The sequence below is a fragment of the Hirundo rustica genome, chromosome 4 (assembly GCF_015227805.2).
Source record: "Hirundo rustica isolate bHirRus1 chromosome 4, bHirRus1.pri.v3, whole genome shotgun sequence".
Taxonomy (NCBI): Eukaryota; Metazoa; Chordata; class Aves; order Passeriformes; family Hirundinidae; genus Hirundo; species Hirundo rustica.
In genome coordinates, this window is record NC_053453.1 from 58,064,387 (window position 1) to 58,084,187 (window position 19,801).

The window sequence follows — 19,801 nt, forward strand, 5'->3', positions numbered from 1 at the left end:
CCATGACCTTGAATAAAAGTAATTTAATAAAATACATGTTTACATATCTATAGTCTTCTAAGTTTCTTCTTTTTCAGACTCAAAATTTTGTGTGTACTGTAACAGGGATCTAGAAGGCTGCCAAACTTTGACAATATTTAAGATGGATAGGGGAACTTTAGTGTCTACAGTCTGGTTATCAAGTTCCCATGCATTCTTAGACTCATTTTTAGCCTAATCAGTCCAAAAGGCACCAGGATGGAGTAATTGAATTCCATTCTATTTTCATTTCTTTCTTCTCTTAATTTATATCATTGAAAATAATCCATAAAAGTTAGTTCCTGAGCACTTGTGCAACTAACAGAAAAAAAATGAGTATCTATGCTAGTATCTCACACTTCATAGACTAGCAGTAGACCACAATTTGAATATCAAATGTTGTTGAAATTATTGACTAAGTCTTTTTTCACTGAGTTTTTCACAGTCGCAGTTTTCTAATTTATTTCGTCATTAAAACCATACCAAACCAAAAATCCAAACTCGTGGGGTATTTTGACTTCCAGGACTAAAATTTTGTGATGCTATCTAGGCTGCAAAATCTTGTAGATAAAGTTCTGCTTGTCAACCACTTATCAGACAAAAGGGTTTTGCTGAAATGTGTTACAATGTTTACCAGTGTGAGGAAATTCATTTTACTGTCATTTCTACACCTCCATGAGAAGGCGTAGAGAAGAGTACTTGCAGAGCCTGAGACTATTCATGGTGACATTTATTTATCTTTTATTCCATATCCTGATGTATTGAATTTTATTTCCATGTTTGGATATAAATACACTCTGTTTTGAAATGTCACTGCAAAACTCGTTCTACAATGAGGTATATGCAATACTGAATGTTGCTGAAAAAAGTTCTTATGCATTTTACTCCTAAATGTGCATAGTGAAAATTGTGGAAATACCACACAAAATCAGCTTCTTTCTACAAATGATAGACTCATATTTTTCTCTATTATGGCACCATTTCAGTTTCTTTACCACCAGCTTAATGTGAGTCTGAAATGATTCACAACTCCTGAAATTCTGCATTCCTCACCTACCTGTTCTCAGCCACCTGAGCCATTCTTTAATGCCGCTTCACGTGATGCACTACACGATTCTGGCTCCGGTTAAAGAGAAAGAAGAAAACCGGCTGTGGAAATACTGCCGACGAGATGGGCGCTTACGTCTAAAGGACAGAAGCAGCACTCCTATTTTGACGTTGTAAACCCAACAACGACAAAAAAGCCCAGGAGTCTGTGCCGGGAGAGGGCAGAGCTCCCGGAGGGGCTGCAGCCGGGAGCTCTGCAGAGCCCCTCTCCCCGCACCCCAGCCCAGCCGGGAATGTTCCCTGCTCCCTTCTGTATTTACAGGCCTGTTCGGGTCTGTGAAGGGTTCCCCTGCCCCTGGGGCCGGGCTCGGCGCTGTCCCCTCCTGCCCCGCAGGGGGCGATCGGATCCCTGCCTTCGGGAATACAGGAATTCGCTCCCGGGGGGACATGGAGCCCTTCGGGACCGCAGCCCAGCCGCAGCGAGCCAGGTCCGTTCCGATGCTCAGGAGCACTGAACGCTGTCCAAACAGGAGAAGTAGTTCGGATTTCTGTCTTTGTGCTCCTACTCGAGCCACGGGAAATTCTTCTTTTAAATAGCCCAAACCGAATTCATCTTTGATATGGATGTACCAAAAATCAATTAGTCCGCTCATCGGAATATTCTGATCCCACTTTAAAAGGATGACAATATCCAGGCTTTTTTTCTCCTGTTTCCTATCCTTCCTTGCAATAATTAGCAAATAATTTTTCTCTAGAAGCAAATATTTTCATTTATCTCAAGACATTCCCAAGGGCAAATTGAAAGCAAAAGACATCACAGTGTGGTATCAGAGATAGAAGTAGAGTGACTAATGCTGACATCCTTTCTGAAAGCTTCAAAAGATAATAAAGTAGACAAGGTTATTGGATAAAAAAGCTTCATAAAGCACAGAACTGCTGCTCAGGAATGGAAGCAATCTGTTCTTCAAATTTAACCACGCACTTTCAACGACAGTTGCACTTCTAATTCTAGGATAAAAGTCAGCAATAAAGTTGAAAGGTCATTTATTTCAAGAGATGAGTACTTAACCAGTAATGAACTTCCTTTCAGATTATTAGATAATTTCCCAACCAGCTCAGGAAACATTTTACCAGTTTGGAAAAATGTCTTTAGTCTTGCTCAACCCCAAACACAACACAGTTGTTCTGCTGAGCTCTCCTGAAATATTTCACAGTGAGTTAAGAAAATCATCTGCAGTATTGTTTCATTGAAATCACATTATGGAGCTGATGCTCTGCATAATTGTAGTGAGTTCCACAAATGACTCTCTGCTGTTGTTCAGTGCACCCAGAGTAGTCCTGAGAGTCATGTGATTATGTGCAGACAGTGGGAAATCATTTCAGGAGGGAGATTGACCCTTATGGGGAATGATGACATCAGCACAAGGCTATGGTGGCATGAATTCATGCAATCTATCGTCTTTCAGTCAGTCACAAGGGAACATTTGAGGCATGCTGATAGGTTTCATTTTCACTAAAATTCAGACTAAAACATCTCAGCGACTAAAATGAAATCCTGTTGGTGTTCCCATTCCATGATTTTTGATCACAGACTTTTCTTTGACATTCAGGGCAAAACTAGACATTCGACTGTTGGGATTGGCCAAGGACTGAATCTATCAGCTTGTTATCAGCTCTTTGACTGTCAGAGTAATATATGCTACAAACATTGTCACAACCATATCCAAATCCCAAATAAGAAAAACATTTGCTAAACTCTGTTTGACAGTGGGTGACAGATAATCTGATACTCTGTGATCTTTTCAAGAAGGAAGAGTCTTCTTAGACTTCCTTCAGATAACAGCACTCTCCTGTCATCTGCACTTCAGCCCTCAGCCTCCTCTTGAGAGGCAGAGTCTTACGGAATGGGATTGTAACAGGAGCCCGGGCTCAGGGCTGTCAGGCGCCTATGTGATTAGGGATTGTTCCAAGTAGTTAATCGCTAATAATCCATTACTTGTTTCACCCTGAATTTTCTACCCAATGCTAATTTTCAGTCATCACACTTGTGGGAAGCAACTCACTCAAGATGAAAAAGAGGGTAGTAGCATCCACTTTTTAGTTTGCTAAAGGTAACTCAAACTTATGGACTACAAAATTCCATGGGTACTATTTTCTGTGAGTTTCAATGTCACTGTACATGCTAAGTGAAATAGATTTGTAACTAAGTTTGGAGAGGAATTAAAAAAAAAAAAGCCCAAACTGATGATACAGGAAAACTTTGTATCAGAGTTGCTGTATTGCTGGTAGAAAACAATGGAAGAGTCAGAAATCAACTTAAAACTCAGAAACTTACTTCTCTGTTGGGATTTTTATGTATTGACTTAAGGAGTTCTCTCTTTTTGTAAGCTTGTTTGTTTGTAAATATTTATTGTTGCTCAGATTCCAGGGATTCAGCATTGTTCTAAGAAACCTTTTAGAAGTATTTTGCACCTGTGGAAAGAAAGGACTCTTTCTGTGGGTGGAAATTTAGGAGATCTATGTGAAATCATGTATTTCCCTTTGTGGGTGCTCACATATGAAATTACATACATCCCTCAGTGTTTCTACTGTTAAGGTTTTCTGCCTCTCAATCTCACCCTGCATCAACGGAGATAACTGTGAGAACTGTATGCCTTCACTTTAAAAAAGCCTTTTGGGAGTGTTTGCACACAGCAGGATGTTTGCAGACAAGCTGTGGGGGTTTGCATCAGTGAATCAGTAAGTGATATGTATGAGAGAAAGCTCTTACAAAGCCTGACAGCAAAATGCATTTAAGATCCTGTTGTGAATTACACTCACAGCTGACAGCATATGGTTTCTCCAGCTAAAAAGCTGTTGGGTAAGAGAGAAAACTTCATTGCAAAACATGGAAATGCATAACAAGGGCAAAGAAAAAGGTGCACAGGACAGAGGTCAGATTTCCCCTTTAAAAATAGGGCTAAGGAAAGCTTAGATGAAAGATTAGAAAGGCTGGAGGGAATGCCATGGAAAAAATGTCATCAGGCATCTGACCCTCTGTGCCCTCACTGAAGTCTGCATCTGTGGGGGAGTGGCAGCCACAGTCTCCATTGGAATTATGCTTTTCTTTGGGTCTAAAATAAGGTTTTTGACCTAGATACTATGTTCTTATAAAAACACAAAATACCAAAAGTGCTACAGTGTGTGTATGTATACTTCTATCTACATGAGTATCACAGGATGAGACCCAGAAGCTATTATTTTATAAATTACTCCATCTGCATGGCGTTTCTGATGTGGTTGTTCCTAGATATCTCAAGCGACAGATATTCTCCACACCACCAGGTGTAAGTGTCTTCTGTGGTTTTTACAGGAACAACGATTTAGTGGCACTGGAAATGAAGAAATCCTTGGAAAAGGATGGAAATGCAATGCTGTGTACATTGAGGAGGTGCAAATGGTTTGAGATATTTCATTTCAGTTCAAAAACAGTGAAAGATCCTACCACACACACTCAATCAGCTCAGACTGATTAGAGGAGGTTTTTTATTCTTCTAGAATTGCTGGAACTGGTTCTAGGCGCCATAATTGGTACATTTCTTTTCCTCAGGAAAGATCTATTGGCAGAGAGCTATAAAAACAAACACAAATTTACCTAAAAGTTGGAATTCAACAGCTATTCAGCAGTTTTTTTACTGCTCTTTCTAGTCCACTAGCACACTGGAATAGGAGCAAGACCTCTCCCACCAGGTGAGCCAATAAACTTTTCATTTGGGGTCTCTTTCAGTTTTATCTACATTTGTATTCAGTTAATTTTGTCACAACTTCAAGGCTTTGAGAGAAGGAAAAATATGGAACAGGCTTTTGGACCAGAATTCCAGGCTGGCAGAGCAAAGCATGACTCCCCTTTGAGAAAAACAGTAATTGTTTTGTTGTGTGAGTTGCTTTTGCTCAATCACTGCCTGTCATGTTCCATCCTGTCAGTTCAGTGCGTAGAGCAAATGTCTCTGCAATTAACGTCTGTAGACACAGAGCTAAGATTTATAACCAGAAATTTTTAGGAAAAGGGAATCTTCATGTCTGTCTGTGGTTGACTGCAACCTACTCTTGGCACATATGACCAAAATTAGGAAGTTATTCTGGGCCTGCAAGGACACAATGAGTGTATTTTAATACAGATCCATCTCAGGAAGCATCATGCTACTACTAAAAAATACTTTCAGATGCTTCCTAAAACCACCATTTGATCCTACAGAGATTTAAATTAGAACAGAACTTTTTGTAATAATCACCTGATCAAAATAACTTGCTGGAGCCATCACATATAAGGACAACTGCCCTAGGAAGTAGATCACACGCTATTTTCAATTAGTAACAGGGCTAGGGAGAGCAAATATTATGTAAGAATGATTTCCTAATCTCCAGGGAAGGGAGAGCAGTGACTGTCTTGATCATTGCTGCAAGATACAGCAGGACTCCCTTCTTGCTGCACAGTCTGTACACTTTTGGGAACATGGAGAAGGCATGTGGAGGGGCTCTAAACCCTGAAACTGGTTACCCAACCATGCTCCCACCTTCTGACAGAAAAAACACATGCACTGACCAACTTACAAGTTATCATATTTGTGATGGCCTTTCCTGAAACAAACAACTTAATTCTGTGGCAAAGTTCATGAAGCTCTTTTTAAGACGGTGAATTTTAAAAAAATTTTTGAACTTTTCTGAGACTCTGTCATATCTGGCTTTCTGTTCAGCAGCTCTTCAAGGTAACTTTGGGAGATCTAATGACCTGAATTAACCTCCACCTAGTACGAAGAGAGAGCAGGGCGTGCAATAGCTCAGTATTATCTAACACCATCATAGCTACCTGCAGCAGGGGCCATACGTAATTTTGTCACTTTGAAATGAAAATACACATAAAGACACTTGGCCAATTAGCAGAGGGGTGTGTTTGATCTTCAGAAGAGGCTGTTCTAAGCCATGTGGGTATAAGGAATCCACTAACACCTTAGTCTAGGTCCCACTGACTCCTCTGTGCAGATGCTGATAGCAATACAGGAACAGGTAATGGATGAGGGAAGTCAGAGAAACGACTCCCTTTGGTGTAGGCTGCATATTTTAGGGTCTGAGAGGTTTCTGAGTAGAAATTTATCTTCAGACTTCTTGAATCCAGAGTCAGTTTCTGTCCCTCCCAGCATCCCAGAAGGTGGTGAAGATTAACTGAAACTTTCACCAAAGCATGCTTGCTAGAATGGCTTCCTAGGATATCACATCCTGTTAGACACAGAACTGCATTTCTACTTTAAATTTGTTCTCTTCTCTTCTCTAAGCTGCTTCATCCTGGCTGAACATCTGCTAGTTTAGTGAGCTCCAAGAGCTAAGACCACACCATAAAATTAGAGTAAATTCCAGAAATGGGAATTCTTGGAGTTTCCTAAATGTGTTTTGTTGAACACTTTGTAGAATATTGAGAAACAATGTATTATTTAACACAAAAAGTGTTTTACTGCCCATAGGTACAAATATCACTGATTTAACCAATCATTCATCTAACAGCATGAAGCTTCTAGAGGAAGTGAGAGTAAGCTTATGTAAAAAGGACGAAGATGAATTACTGTTGATTTGAACAGGAATGCAACTTTTTGTTTCCACTCATTAAAGGAAAACAAAAATGTAATTTTGAGTTGATTAAAACACTCAGCCATGAAATAAAATATATTGATGCCTTCTTATAAAAATAAAACAAAAGCATCAGATTCTCAAAAAATTACAAAATAATGCCAGTAGAAAGTTTTCATTGGTATTATTTTATCTTTATCAATACACAAAGCAGATTATAGACTACAGAAGGGTGCACGCTTCTCTTCTCAAAGTAATCTGAGCCTAATGCACTCCCTTATTTATGGGGAAGAGCATCTATCACATGCAAAAAATAATGGAATGTAACTCTCTCCTTGTCTTACAAAACTACCCACTGCAGAAAATCCTTAAACAGGAATTGAAGAAATCATAGAGTACCCCTGCATTCTTATCTTTATGGTGCTCAGAAAAAGGGAGGCACATGAATGTGTCTATGATGTGAGCTGGGAGTCTAAGCTGCCATTATAATCAATGGAACTAGATTTTTATTCTCTGTGAAATGAATATGCTGCTTATGGCTCAATTTTCATACACACGGGTGATCAAGGATGCTCAGATCCTGTAGGGTGGCCATCTATTTTCTAGCTGTTATTCCGTGGTGCTGCAGGCCTCCCACAGGTCCTGAGTCATATCTGCCAGCTCAAGATGGGTATTCTGTGTATCTCAGGGCATCTTATGTGGCAGTAGGGCACCTATGTTTAGGCAACTGCTGGCTGGTCAGCTGAGTAGCATCAGACTGGGCAGCTCTGACTTTGATGAGCGGCTGACTCCACTGGGAGCGGGAACACCGAGTTCACTGGCACATGCCTCCAGTTGGGTATCTGGTTCCTAACCCAGAGATCTTCTGTGACACTGTAAAGACCATTAGGATCTTCGTAGGGTTGCAAAGTTACCAACATTTTCAGTGGACTAACATGGACATTCATCTCAGGCAACTCCTCTTGTCCCTAACGCTTAAAACACCAGCAACTCTTCAAAGCAAAAGAATGAAACCTCCTAGTGTCATAAAGCAAATGATGATGGAAAAATGGCTTCAACTACTGATTCCCTAACAGCAGTGAAAAAGAGAAGCCTTTGTTTGAAGTCCTTCACTTGAAGGCACTTGAAATAGCACTTCATTTGTGGCTGAGAGCAGAGAGAGTGGGCTGGGTGGGACAAGAAGGGGCTGTTCCTCACACAGTTCCTCACACTCAGGAGATAAAACTTCTTGCAGTGGGACTGAGAAAACTCTAATTACAAATGAAATTAATTGTCCTGTCTGCTTGTTTGTCCTTTGTTTGTCCTTCATTTTACAGATTTTTACATTCAAGACAAAGTCACATTAGTGTCTGAATAAGAACAACCTTTTTTTTTTTTTTTTTTTTTTTTTTTTTTTTTTTTTTTTTCCCTTCTTTTTCATTCTAGAGCAATTCTTAAATTAGGACCTCTAATTCACTGGAATCTCTACATTTCCATGAATGATGAGTCTAGAATTTATCCCTATCTGAAGGGAAATTTTCCCAGGTAATTTATTTTCAAACTTGATTTGCTCTTCCCCTTTAAGGAAAAATCTGCATGTCCCCTATTGAAACATGAAATACATTCCATTACTTATTTTTCAAGGATGTGTTAAGCAGCTACAAATGTTATCACAACTGAAGTCTCCCCAGATCTCTCTGCCGTTGTTTGGTTATGCAACCACCTTGTTTGGTAGTCCTCTGAAATTAATATGAAAAAACTGATTGAGTTTTTCATGGAACAGAGGCGTACTGTAGCATGGCTGGTTTTTTAAGAGCCCTCTTAAAGTGATATATTTAGGATGTATGAGGGGAAAGAACTGGGTAGGCCTTTATTTATCTTCCCAACAGGTGCAGTATAGGGAGGCACAAAGACAGCGTTTGCTAAATTCAGTTTTGCCAAGTACAAAGCACTCTTAGCTGCTGAAAAGCTGTTCCCTGCTTTCCTCCTAAACTCAATGAGCTTTTCATTTTAGTGTGACAATATTTTACATTTTATTCTTGTGCACAGATGCGCTGTTTTTCACACAGGGTGGACAAGCTTTTCAACTCAAGTAAGTACAACAGAAGTATGCCAGATCAATTTTGCATTATCCTCCTTCAGCAGTATTAAGATAAAGTCAATGCATTGTATAAGAAAAAAAATTTAGTGTAGTGCCTTCAATTTACACCATAATAAACCAAAACATAATAGCCCAAAGATAAATCATGGTGAATTTTCAGTCAAATTATTTTGATTGAAAAAGTTGTCAGAAACTTAATAACAGTGGAGGTGGAAGGTCAAAGAATAAATCTGAGATGCTGTGGTATCTCAGAAGGAAGTGTGGGAGCCACACTTAGAAGTTAGCACGGGGAGGGCAAAGGCAATCTAAGAACAACTGAGTTCCCAGCGGACAATCTGTGCAGGAGGAGCTGCTCCATGGGGAGCAAGACGAGAGCACAGCCCACCCTCACGGGTCTGATTACAGCAGTGAGGCGTAAGTTTGCCTTCCATTTGTGGAGGGCTTAAAATTTATTAGCTAGAGGTGATGAAGAGAAACTTTCTAAAGAATTGAGAGGGAAAATAAGACAAGGGGTTAGGGTTTCACTCTTTCGTCATCCACCAAAACTCATTTACCTCCAATTTGAATACGGAGCTTTGCAAATGATACATATGGGCCTGACTTTGAGAGTGGTTTGGCTCTGAGACTGAGAATGAAGGAAGTTTAAAATAATGGGAATGCATTCTACAGTCAGTGCTACAGAGGGGTAATGATGATGGCAGAAGATGGATGTCTGCATGCTTTTGTTTTGCATCACTATGCAGCAAGGAGAGAGCAGCTGCACTGCCCACCATGCTGCCATATAAAATGGTTATACAGGTACAGTCTTCTGCATGGAAAGCACCAAACAGTGTTGAAAAATGTTCACATGCTGGGATCTTGAATTTTCAGGAAAACTTTCCATCAGCATTTTTAACTTTCACACAAGCCAAATCTGTATGGTGAAGCAGAAATCCCATTCAGCTTCTTTTTTGCCTATGATAAATTGTCTAACCTTGAAAATATGTTATTAAAAGAAATCTGACGTCAATTACCTCTTAACCGACCTTCATTCTTAGATTATTTTTCCACTGGAATGCTGCTCTACATGTCTATTTATATGATTTATATGACTAAGTGACTTGTTTGACAGTGACTGTTATCTTGATATACCAGACAGTCGTATTATTAAGAATATTGTAAATATAATGCAAATATAACAATAAAAAAGAAAATCCCACAATGAAGCAAAACTAATTATGTTTAAAAGTAAATAGAAGTAAATGCTCTTTCTACCGGGTGTCTTCATGGAGTGCTACCATATCTCCAAAGCAGTCTGCACTGGTATTTATCTGTTTGCCTCTTTTCACAAATTGCTTCATGTTTTACAGATTGTTCTTCTAAGAGACAGTATATGCAAGTAGTTTTCTTCACAACTTTTACATCTATGCTATTTGTAGGTTGAATAAAATTTTACTCAAACGCTGTCTAAAGTAGACACACTGATTTTAACTTTGATTCCTTGCCAAAATGTGGATGCTTCAGGCGTCATCATTCAAGCAGAGCTTGCAAACAGTTACAAAATGAAGTTGGCAGACAGTCGATAAATGCTTTGGCTCAAAATTTGGAATGGTCGCTTAACTCATGGCCACGAGTTATTTCCTAGACTGGGGAGAATAAATAAGGCAAATTTACAGGGCTGCCTACTGGGGACAGACTTGCACCTGTCCCTGTGGGATGATGCCCACAAATAGTTTGAAAAGGTTGCTCTTGAGAGACTTGGCACTTTTACAAAAGCGTGTCCAAATGCCATGGCCTGTGACAGCTTAAGAGGGCACCTAATTAATGAGCAGCTCTTATTATGAGTATTGGTTAAAGGAAAAGGGGGAGAGGAAAGACTGACTGAGTGATTGCAATAAATTGCAGGAAGTAATTATATGAGGGAGGGTTATTTTATTAGTCATCAGGAAAGCTAAAGGCTGTTAAATTTAAATGCACTGGTTAAGGTCTTCGGCAACTCAGTCACACTCTAGTCATCCACTGGATCAGTTAACCCATTGATGTAAACTCCACCTTGCACATATATTTTGAGCCAGATAAGACAAAACTGTCCTACAACACCATGACCATCTACTACACAGAAGCTACAGCTGATTATATCCAGGACTCGTCATTTTAGGAGCACCATAAAGGCCTTAAATAATTAGTCATGGAAGCCTGTTTCTACAGTGACAAATTCCATCAGGCTGAAGCTCTCCAGCAACCTTCTCTAAGTTGAGTGGTGTGTTTAATTTGGTTATCCTATTTGTTAAGAGTGCTTTGTGAGGCTACACTGTCACCGAGTCAAGAATTTTCTCACTTTGTTAATCTAATAAACTTAAAATAGCTCAAAGACCATTTGGCCTGAAAAAAAGCCAGGGAACTTGTTACAGCAGTCTCTGAAAAATTAAGCTATGTACTTCAGGGACTAAAGTGATAAAATCCCACAAATATGAGATTTTCTAAACATTCTAGTGTTAGCCAATTTCTGATTTCTCAACTACTTGTTTGTGTGTCCTGTTTTTAATTAGCAGGACCCATGCAAATGAGGAGTATGGGATAATTCAAGGAGGTTGCCTCTGTTAGAAGTGTTGGAAGAACCATGCTTAGGTGCCTATGCAATGCAGAAACCTTAAGCCTCATTTTTTTCCCCCTCTGTTTTCTACTGTAGTCCTTCAACAAACTCGCCAAAGGTTTCTCAGACAGTCCTTCCAGTGGTAATTTCCAGAATTAGTCAGTCCAAGGTTCACCTTGATTGATTAATTCAACCCTTGATGCCTTGAGCATTACCATGAGAACAGGCATTTGATGATCATGTGAGGATTTGAATTCTAACTGGTAGAGCTGGTATGGGTAGAGCTTGTATGAGTAGCAGTATTGTACTATTATTGGTACCAAATTCTCCTGCCACTAAGACAGTAGGTACTCACACTTATAACTTACAGTCAACAGCTCAGGGGAGTTCTAGATCAACAAAAAAATCTTTAGGAAGCAGCTAATCCCTAAAGTACAATGATATAAACCTGTTACTTCCCTGACTTCCTGGCTGCAAATAAACTGGATGCAATAAGGAACAACCACTGTACATCCCAATTGTATCACTTCTCCAGAGTTCACTACTCATGAATTCTATTAAGGCAGAATGCTTCAATAAATTTTACTTTCTGAATATTGTGTCATCAAAAATCACATTTGTTCCACTGTCAATATAGCATTGTTCAGAGCTGCTAAACTTATTTAGTAACACGAACATGGAGCTGCATTGGTAATCACTGCATTATAAGAACATCTTTGAAACAATCTAATTTTAAACAGAATAAGAAACATGAGCCTCCCAACTAATTTTCTTCAAAGCACATATCTTTTGAAAGTGCATAAATATTTTAGGGTTGGGTTTTTTTTGATTTGACAGCCACAGAATGCATTCTGATTAAAGTGTATAATACCCAGTCAAATAACAGATCAAATAAAAAGGACACCTAATACATGTGTAAATAATTTGAATTACAAATAAGACACTCTAGAAGGGGCTTGGCTCCAGGTTTGATATGGAGGATTAGGCTCTTGTATTAATACATGCACTTGGTGTAACTATTTTCAGAAGGATACTTCATCTATCATTGTCCTCGAGCACTGAGGAGGGCCAGTAAGTAAAGTGATCACACTGGTCTGTCAACACTGCTTGCTTAAGACTCAGTCGTGCAAAAAGTTTAGTTTTCATGTGTCCCCAGGCAAAGACGGTGCCAAAAATGAGTAAAGTTCCTGATGGTTTCTCTGCTCTTGCCTTCCATGAAACCAGAAAATATTTCAAAAAAGCCTTGTAAAATGTTTGTAAACTTGTTAAAAGCCAATGTTACTGATCAGTGTTAAATCAAATGCACCTATTCAAGCTACACACATCAGCCTAGAAGATATTTCCAGACTGATGGGAAATAAATGCTAATTAATTACTTCTATACTTTCCATACCTTAAAGATTACCTTAAAGATTAAGTTCAGTTTTGCACTTGGGAACATGTTAGGGAAGCTGCATGTATAAGTTTCAAATATTCACCAGTATTTGAAAAACACATCGAGTCTGCATATTATGGCTTTGCAAAAGCTCTTTATATAGTCAATGTAAAAAAATAATCACCAAAAATTCTTACCAAATCATACAGATTTGAAAGAAAAATACAAGAAGAGCTATAGAAATAATGTAAATAGAAGGTTATTTAGCTTAAATTTTCAATGGACAATTCTGTGTCTCAGTAGCAAATTACATATTCAGTTTCTTTGCTATGAACTTAATAGCACCACAGAAGGGGCCAAAGTTACTGAGTGTAACTATCCTTCTGAAACACAAAATAATAATTGCTGTAATGCGGAAAAATGAATTATTCCAATTTGAGCTGTACAGAATAACTTACTACATTCTTCACTTATGCATTTAGATGTATATAATATATTTTCACCAGAACCGTAAAACTGTTTCATAATCACATCCTTCCCATTCAACAGCTGTTAGAAAACTGCATGAAAAACATATCAATGTTCTGACTCTTTAAAACATAAGAAATGCTTTTTCCCCTCTTTCCCAGAGTTTTGATAGCTTAGAAGAAAGAATCCACAAATTGCACTACAAAAACCCTGTCATCTTTAAAAAATGAATACTACATTTGTCCAATCAAGTAGCTTCTCAATAGTCACAGTTTATTGCCTGAAACAATCTGTGCTATAGCCCTGCCTGAAAGCCCTTTCTTAGTCTAAAAAGATCAGTGATCTCTAATGATTTAGTGATGTTAAGTGGCTATTGTTCTTAATACCATTTGTGGCTGATACCTGCAAGGTGGTCTAAGAGGTGTTTGCTGTGTGTGCGTACTCATAATTCCTGTAATTAAGAAATGCTCAGGTAATGTTCTGTCGTGCTTACCATCTTTCTTGGTGGGTTCCGGCATTGTTACAAGGATTCTTTAATCCCAGAGAGTTTCAGCCTTTCAGATGTAGAAAGAAGTAGCCCCAAGTCCAGCGGAGAGTGTGTGAGATCAGTGTGACAAGCAGAGGGTACGAAGAATTCCTCTGCTTTATATACTGCGGCTGAAATATCAATCAAAATAGCACCTCCTCTCTTTTCAATGCAAACACTTTGAAAATTGACAGTTATGGGAAACCCTTCACATCTGTTGTCTGCAGCCTCTGCTCCCTTGGCTTTTGGAAGGAATCTCTGCTGCATTGCATGGGGCTGATGAGAACATCTATAACTTTCTAAATTCAGCTGCACAGCTTGCTCTCTGTGTCCCTCTCTGTAACATGCAGACACGTATGCACACGCAGACAGGGGCAGAAAAAGTGACTGCCATGCTATTAAAGAGCCCCTCCTGCCTGCAAAACTTGCAGGAAATGCTTGTATACATTTTTGCTTCTTCCCACAACATAACAGTGACAAGTAGGCAAAGGCAGCTTGCCTGCATTGTAACCTATTTTTTTTTTTTACTTTAAGAGAATATGGTGTGCAAAACCAGAGTGAGAAGTAGAGTATTTCTCTTTGTATTAATGAAAGTATTAATGAAAAGTATTATTGTGCTCCTGTTTTCAGCAGTGAAGATACTCTATATTTCCCTTCTGTTTACATATGGTACACTTTCTTGGGTCTTTTCCCTGTAGCCACTCTCATTTTGGCATTGGTAGAGACTATAATGTTCCTTTCAGCATGAGTAATTCATTAACTGGAGAGATGGCTGCTGAGAGTTGAGATATTCTCTTCTCCACTCATCCAGGAGATCCAACACTGCCTGCCTTTGCCAAGCCAGGAAACCAGACAGATGGAATGGAAATCCTATCTGTAGCACACGCACAGAACCACTAAACTAAGCCACTGGGTTGCCCTCCTCTTAGACTCCCACACAAACTACAAACATGTAGGCAAGAAAAAAGGCAGGTCAATTGAATCAGAGGGTATTTGAATTTACTTTCGTATGCTCTTTTGTGATTTTGAGACAAAAGTGTAGTAATTAGCGCAGTAGATGAGGTGGTCCTCAAAGGTTTCATGCTATCAAAGCACAGGTTCATACCATTAATCAGGTATCAGTAAGAACTAAGCTACTAGAAAGACTGCTCAGAACTAAGCTGCTGGAAACACTGGGTATGAATGCACCCAAAAGGTATGGAAAACCTATCTTACATCTTTGAATAGGATTTGGAGATGTAATAGTAGTCATGTGCCTGGTTATTCCATAGCCAATGCATGAGGGTTTCCTCTGCAATCTGTTTTTTGCCTGACTATTTAGCCTTGTTATAGACATCTTATAAAGGATGGGCTTTTTTTTTTTTTTTTTTTCTTAAGACTATAATCTGATTTTTTCTGCTCTGCTCATTGTGGTGCTTATCATTTGACTGATTCATGTGCCTGTCAAATACAGACATAGGCAAGACTTCTGCCTACAAGAACTTAAACAAGGACTGTTAAAGCTATCTTCCTCCTTTATTTCACATCATCATCAAGGTAAAGCTGCTTGTATCACTGAAATAATTCCTGTCCTTGGAAAGGAAAGAGCACTGCCCTGGAAAGGTAACTGGAGGTTTTGTCCCTCTGTGTGGGAGGGGATGCAGTAGGGAAGCAGTGTATGAACAGACATAATAACATGGCTGACATCACTTTTTATTGCTCCCCTTTCTTCTGCCTGCATCCAGGCACCGAACTCTGTGGTGGCTGGAACCAGAGGCAGATGAGGAGCAGCTGCTGATGCTCTCCAGCCCGGTGTTTTCTCAGTGGCCCTTTGTAAGATGCAAAGATATTTTGCTTTGCATTCCACCCATCATGTGCCAAGAGGTGCTGAGAACTATGCCTCTGGAGATTCCTGTTAATACAAACAGGATTAAACCATGGTCACACTCTAGTACCGATGGGTTAGAGAGGACCTCCACTACAATCTCACAGTGAGAAAGGATTGGTGGCAGGTGCTTATCCTTACAGCCTTAAAGAGCTTCCTTTACAGCAAGAGGAAGAAGGATATTCAGGTTGACAGAATTCATAGTCTACCTCTATGCTACTGAATGAATCAGTACTGAGACCATATTTGCTGGGCCAATTGAAAGTGCATTCTCATCTGCACAGCAAAACTTCCTCTCCATCCTTAAACTGTGAGACTGCAGTCAAAATTTATACAGGGAATGGCTATTGGATGTGCTGAAGTTGTGGTTAGGTGCAGGTGGGAGAATGCTGGTTCAAACTGATACCAGGGAGCACCTAACCATCCCCCAGGGTTGTAACCATAGGACAACACTTGAAATCACACCTTAGCCCTGCTTTATTTACAGGTACAGGCATAGACAGAAAAATTAAATTGGTTCTATAACCTCTGGTACGCAGCAAGGAAGATTGGTTATGAGTAGAAAAAATAGTGAAGTACTATATTTGCCTTTGTAGTCAATGGAAAGATCTGTGCTTCTATAGGTCTCTATTTTGTAAGGGCCAGCTGTGAGTGCAAGCAAAAGCTCTCCAGCGACATGAAGTAAATTGAAACAGCAAAGCAGCAGCCATCTGAAAATTTGCTCATCCTTTCATTCTTTCCTACCCTTACATTATACTTGCATAGTTCATTGCATTTTATGTCATGTTTTCATTTACCCTGATAAAACTTTCCTGCGTTGCAAGTTTCCCGTAATGTAATTTTTAGTGGTATAATAGAAGGTGCTGCTGGGGTAGATTTAGACTGTGATATCTCAGTGTACCTCAGCACTGGCTGGGACAGGGAACATAGTTTATTTCCTAAGAAAATAATCCATATTTTACTTGTTTCAGTCTAATTCCCAGCTGAGTCCTTGCCTCGAACACCTACAGGTATTTCACCTTCTGATCTAAAACAACCTAATCATTTCAGTTTATATTTTATTCCCTGCACAAATACCATCACAACTATTGCTTGTGATGCAACGATTGGTACTTTGGTGCTACTGGGACTGCTATCCTTGTACTTCTTTTCCACATTGCTAGAGTGTATGCTTGCCTTATCACAGCATAGAAAAGATAAGTTGATTTTGGCCAACAGTTGTCCAGGTTGCATTAAGACTGCCAAAAAAAAAGAAAGAAAAATACGGAACAGAAAGAAATGCCTGGTGATCATTTCTAAGTTTATGCTTCTTTGATCACAGAGATGTCTAAACATGCTTACAATTATCCATCCATACAATCTGTACATTCTTTTTTACTAAATGCATTTTTCTATTCATTTTATCAAGTTTAAATTTTTTACCATTTTTTCTTGCCATCCTGCTCTTCTTTCCTGTGTATGGCTACCACTCATCTGATTTGATCACAACTCATCTTGCGAAGGAGCTGAACCAGAAGAGGAAGCAGTTGACTCTTCTGTGCTGAACACGTGGTTTCTGAGCAAGTGGAAGGGCCATGAACCACCTCTGGACTCAGCCACAGCGATATTTACCAAACGACTGAGCCAAGCCTTCACAGAAATTCTGAGGTGGAAAAAACTGAGCTCCACCTTGTTTCTAGCCTATCACCTCCTGTTTCTGCAACTCAGCAGAGAGAACTAAAGGCTCTGTCATCCCCAGCCATCCTTTCATTAACTCACACTACTGCTAAAGCACCCCTGTTTGCATGGGCTGCCTCATGTTTCTGCATGGAAATGTCCCTTCTCATAATTTGCTATTCTCCTTCCACACATTGCCTTGTGCCCTTGTGTTTTACCCGTCCCAAAAAGTGAATGTCTCCTGAACAAAATTTATCCTCAGCACAGTGTGGCTTTTGTGTACCACCATAAGCCCTCTTCCTCCACCACCTCAGGGGCCAAACATGTGAAACGCTCTGAGCCTTTCCCTTCCATGCCTGCCTCAATTAATCTTCTGTGGTCTCTTTCCAAAGCATGACTATCCTATTTTAATTCTCTTCAACTCCTTGAGCACTTTCCAAATGGCTGCTAATCAGCACGTCAGATAATTAAATCATTCTCTCCTGTCTGTTTTTAATAAATTCCTTTGGTCAAACATCCAGAGCTGTATTTACAGTTGCAGCTGCTAGATCTGCATCAATAGCCTCATATTTGCTGCTATTTCAAGGACTGAACTCTCTCACTTACTTCAGTCTCTACTCCATTAGATGCCTGTCTGCTTGTTGCCAGAGAAAAATCTTCATCTTGTCACTGAGCCAAAGGATCAGAACACTCCCAGAAGACCTCAGAGACAGATCTTTGACCAAAGTATTTAACCAAGTCATAGTCATGTGATTTAGTTTTAGGTATTTCTGTAGGGAGCAGGAATTTGGACTTTGTGATCCTTATGGATCCCTTCCAACTTGAGATTCTCTATTTAAAATTTTCCCACTTAAGACTTTTATTGATGTTGAGAAAAGCTGATCAATTTAAATAAGAATGCCAGGCAAAAAATGATCAGTGTAGATGAGAACAGGAAAGGATTCCCAGTCCACTAATATGTATTTATATTAAAAAATAAACAGCGTCTTGGGTTTGCTCTTAATGAAGAATCCAGAACTTTTAAGTCTCATATAAAACTTTTAAGTCTTTTCATCAGCCTTGATATCTGGTGCTTTGGATCCTTTGGGAGACAGTTATTTACAGAGCCCAAGAATGAGGGATGAAGGATGAAAACTAGTAGCAGATGAGCTTCTCCTCCCATCAGGAGGAGCTCATAAACACATTTATGAGGTTTGACAGTGTCCAAGGCCCATCCCAGTCCCAAATCCTCTCCTGTGAGGCAAAAGTATTGTCAGGATAGAAACTTTCCTTTATGCTCCATGTCTACAGCAGAATTGCATCATAGTGATGACATTCTCTGCTCAAATTCTGCCTTTGCCATGTGGGATCTTTGAAATCATAGGTATGATGTTATTGATTTTGGTGAATTTATTTATTGCTATCAGTGATATATGATATCTGCTGATAATTCTTTTTGTTTTCCACCAATAAAAGTAACAAATACATTATTTCAATTTGTACCATGCTGGCAAGTGGAAAGCTAAAAGTGTTCAACCAAAAAATGCGCAAACAAAAAAATGCAGAACTTCTATTTTTGCAAGGGAAGAATGTTGTGTCTTAGAATATCTGTTACCTTTTAAGACCCCATCTAATTTGTGAAGGCATTCCTTTTTGCCTGGTGTCTTAGCTGAACTTCCTGGTGTTGATGAAAGACACCTGGATTTACCTGGCCAGGTCGATTTGATCACAGCCTTGCGCTGTAGACTTGCCAGGAAAAAACTCTGCTACCCTATCATGCACTCTACTTTTCTTCCACGTAAATGAGACATGACCTTTGTTAAGAAATACTTTCTATATTGATGTAGCATCCACAAATGGGGCCTTACTCTATCTAGCAAGATGAGGGAAGATTAAACTCTAAAGCCTACACTGGATTTTTTTTTTTCCAAGGCAGTCGGCTTGGAGACACTTCAAGGCATGTACAAGATGTCGTTGACAGATAAACACCACTTGTCAGCTTTACCTTCTGCTTACAATGACCCAGAGGGTGACATTACTGTGTAAGCAACACATGCCCCGTGGTGTCCTGTAGCAGTCAGAGTGTTTCCTTTCTGACAGTAAATTCCAGCGCTCTGAGGCACTCAGCACCAAAGTCAAGAGCTGGTCCCTAGGTCAGGGCAGCAGGTAGGACAGCAGGAGGAGGAAGGAGAACAGCTTCTTTCTGTCAACTGCTTGGCTGGATCAGTCAGAAAAAGTTAGGATGAGGGTCAGTAAGAAAGGAAAAGCAATGGGAACTTTGCCACTTCTTTTCAAGAGAGGCAGACCTTATTTCATTCTGGTTTTAGGAGGAAATTTGAAAGACAACCATGCAGCCAGGAGAGGAGAGAGACTTTGTAGCCCAGGTTTTTGTTCTTACTTCCACAGGTAAAACTGGGAGCAACCCCTCACCTGAGCTGTACCTAGGTAAGCCAGGCCCATGGCCGTATTTACATGGTCTAATTTATTGGAATCTGTCTGATTGGGAATGCCTGATGCAGGTTATCAAGCAGAGGTTTCTTTGGTCCTGGTTTGACCTCTTCATTAAGCATGTGAAGTTACCTCAACAGCTTACAAAGAGCACATGGTTTGACCCAGCA

The 19,801-nt window shown here is 39.6% G+C and overlaps 1 protein-coding gene across 3 annotated transcripts in view; it reads right to left on the reverse strand.

Annotated features, from left to right (window-relative positions):
* The window catches only part of MYBPC1 (myosin binding protein C1), a 69,204-nt gene extending 55,412 nt beyond the window's left edge, over positions 1-13,792 (reverse strand). For all 3 annotated transcript variants that reach the window (XM_040061533.2, XM_040061532.2, XM_058420161.1), the window contains exon 1: positions 13,652-13,792. In XM_040061533.2, the coding sequence (XP_039917467.1) occupies positions 13,652-13,676 (25 nt within the window). In that variant the 5' untranslated portion in view covers positions 13,677-13,792. The remainder of the gene's footprint in view (positions 1-13,651) is intronic.
* Positions 13,793-19,801: the final 6,009 nt, after the last annotated feature.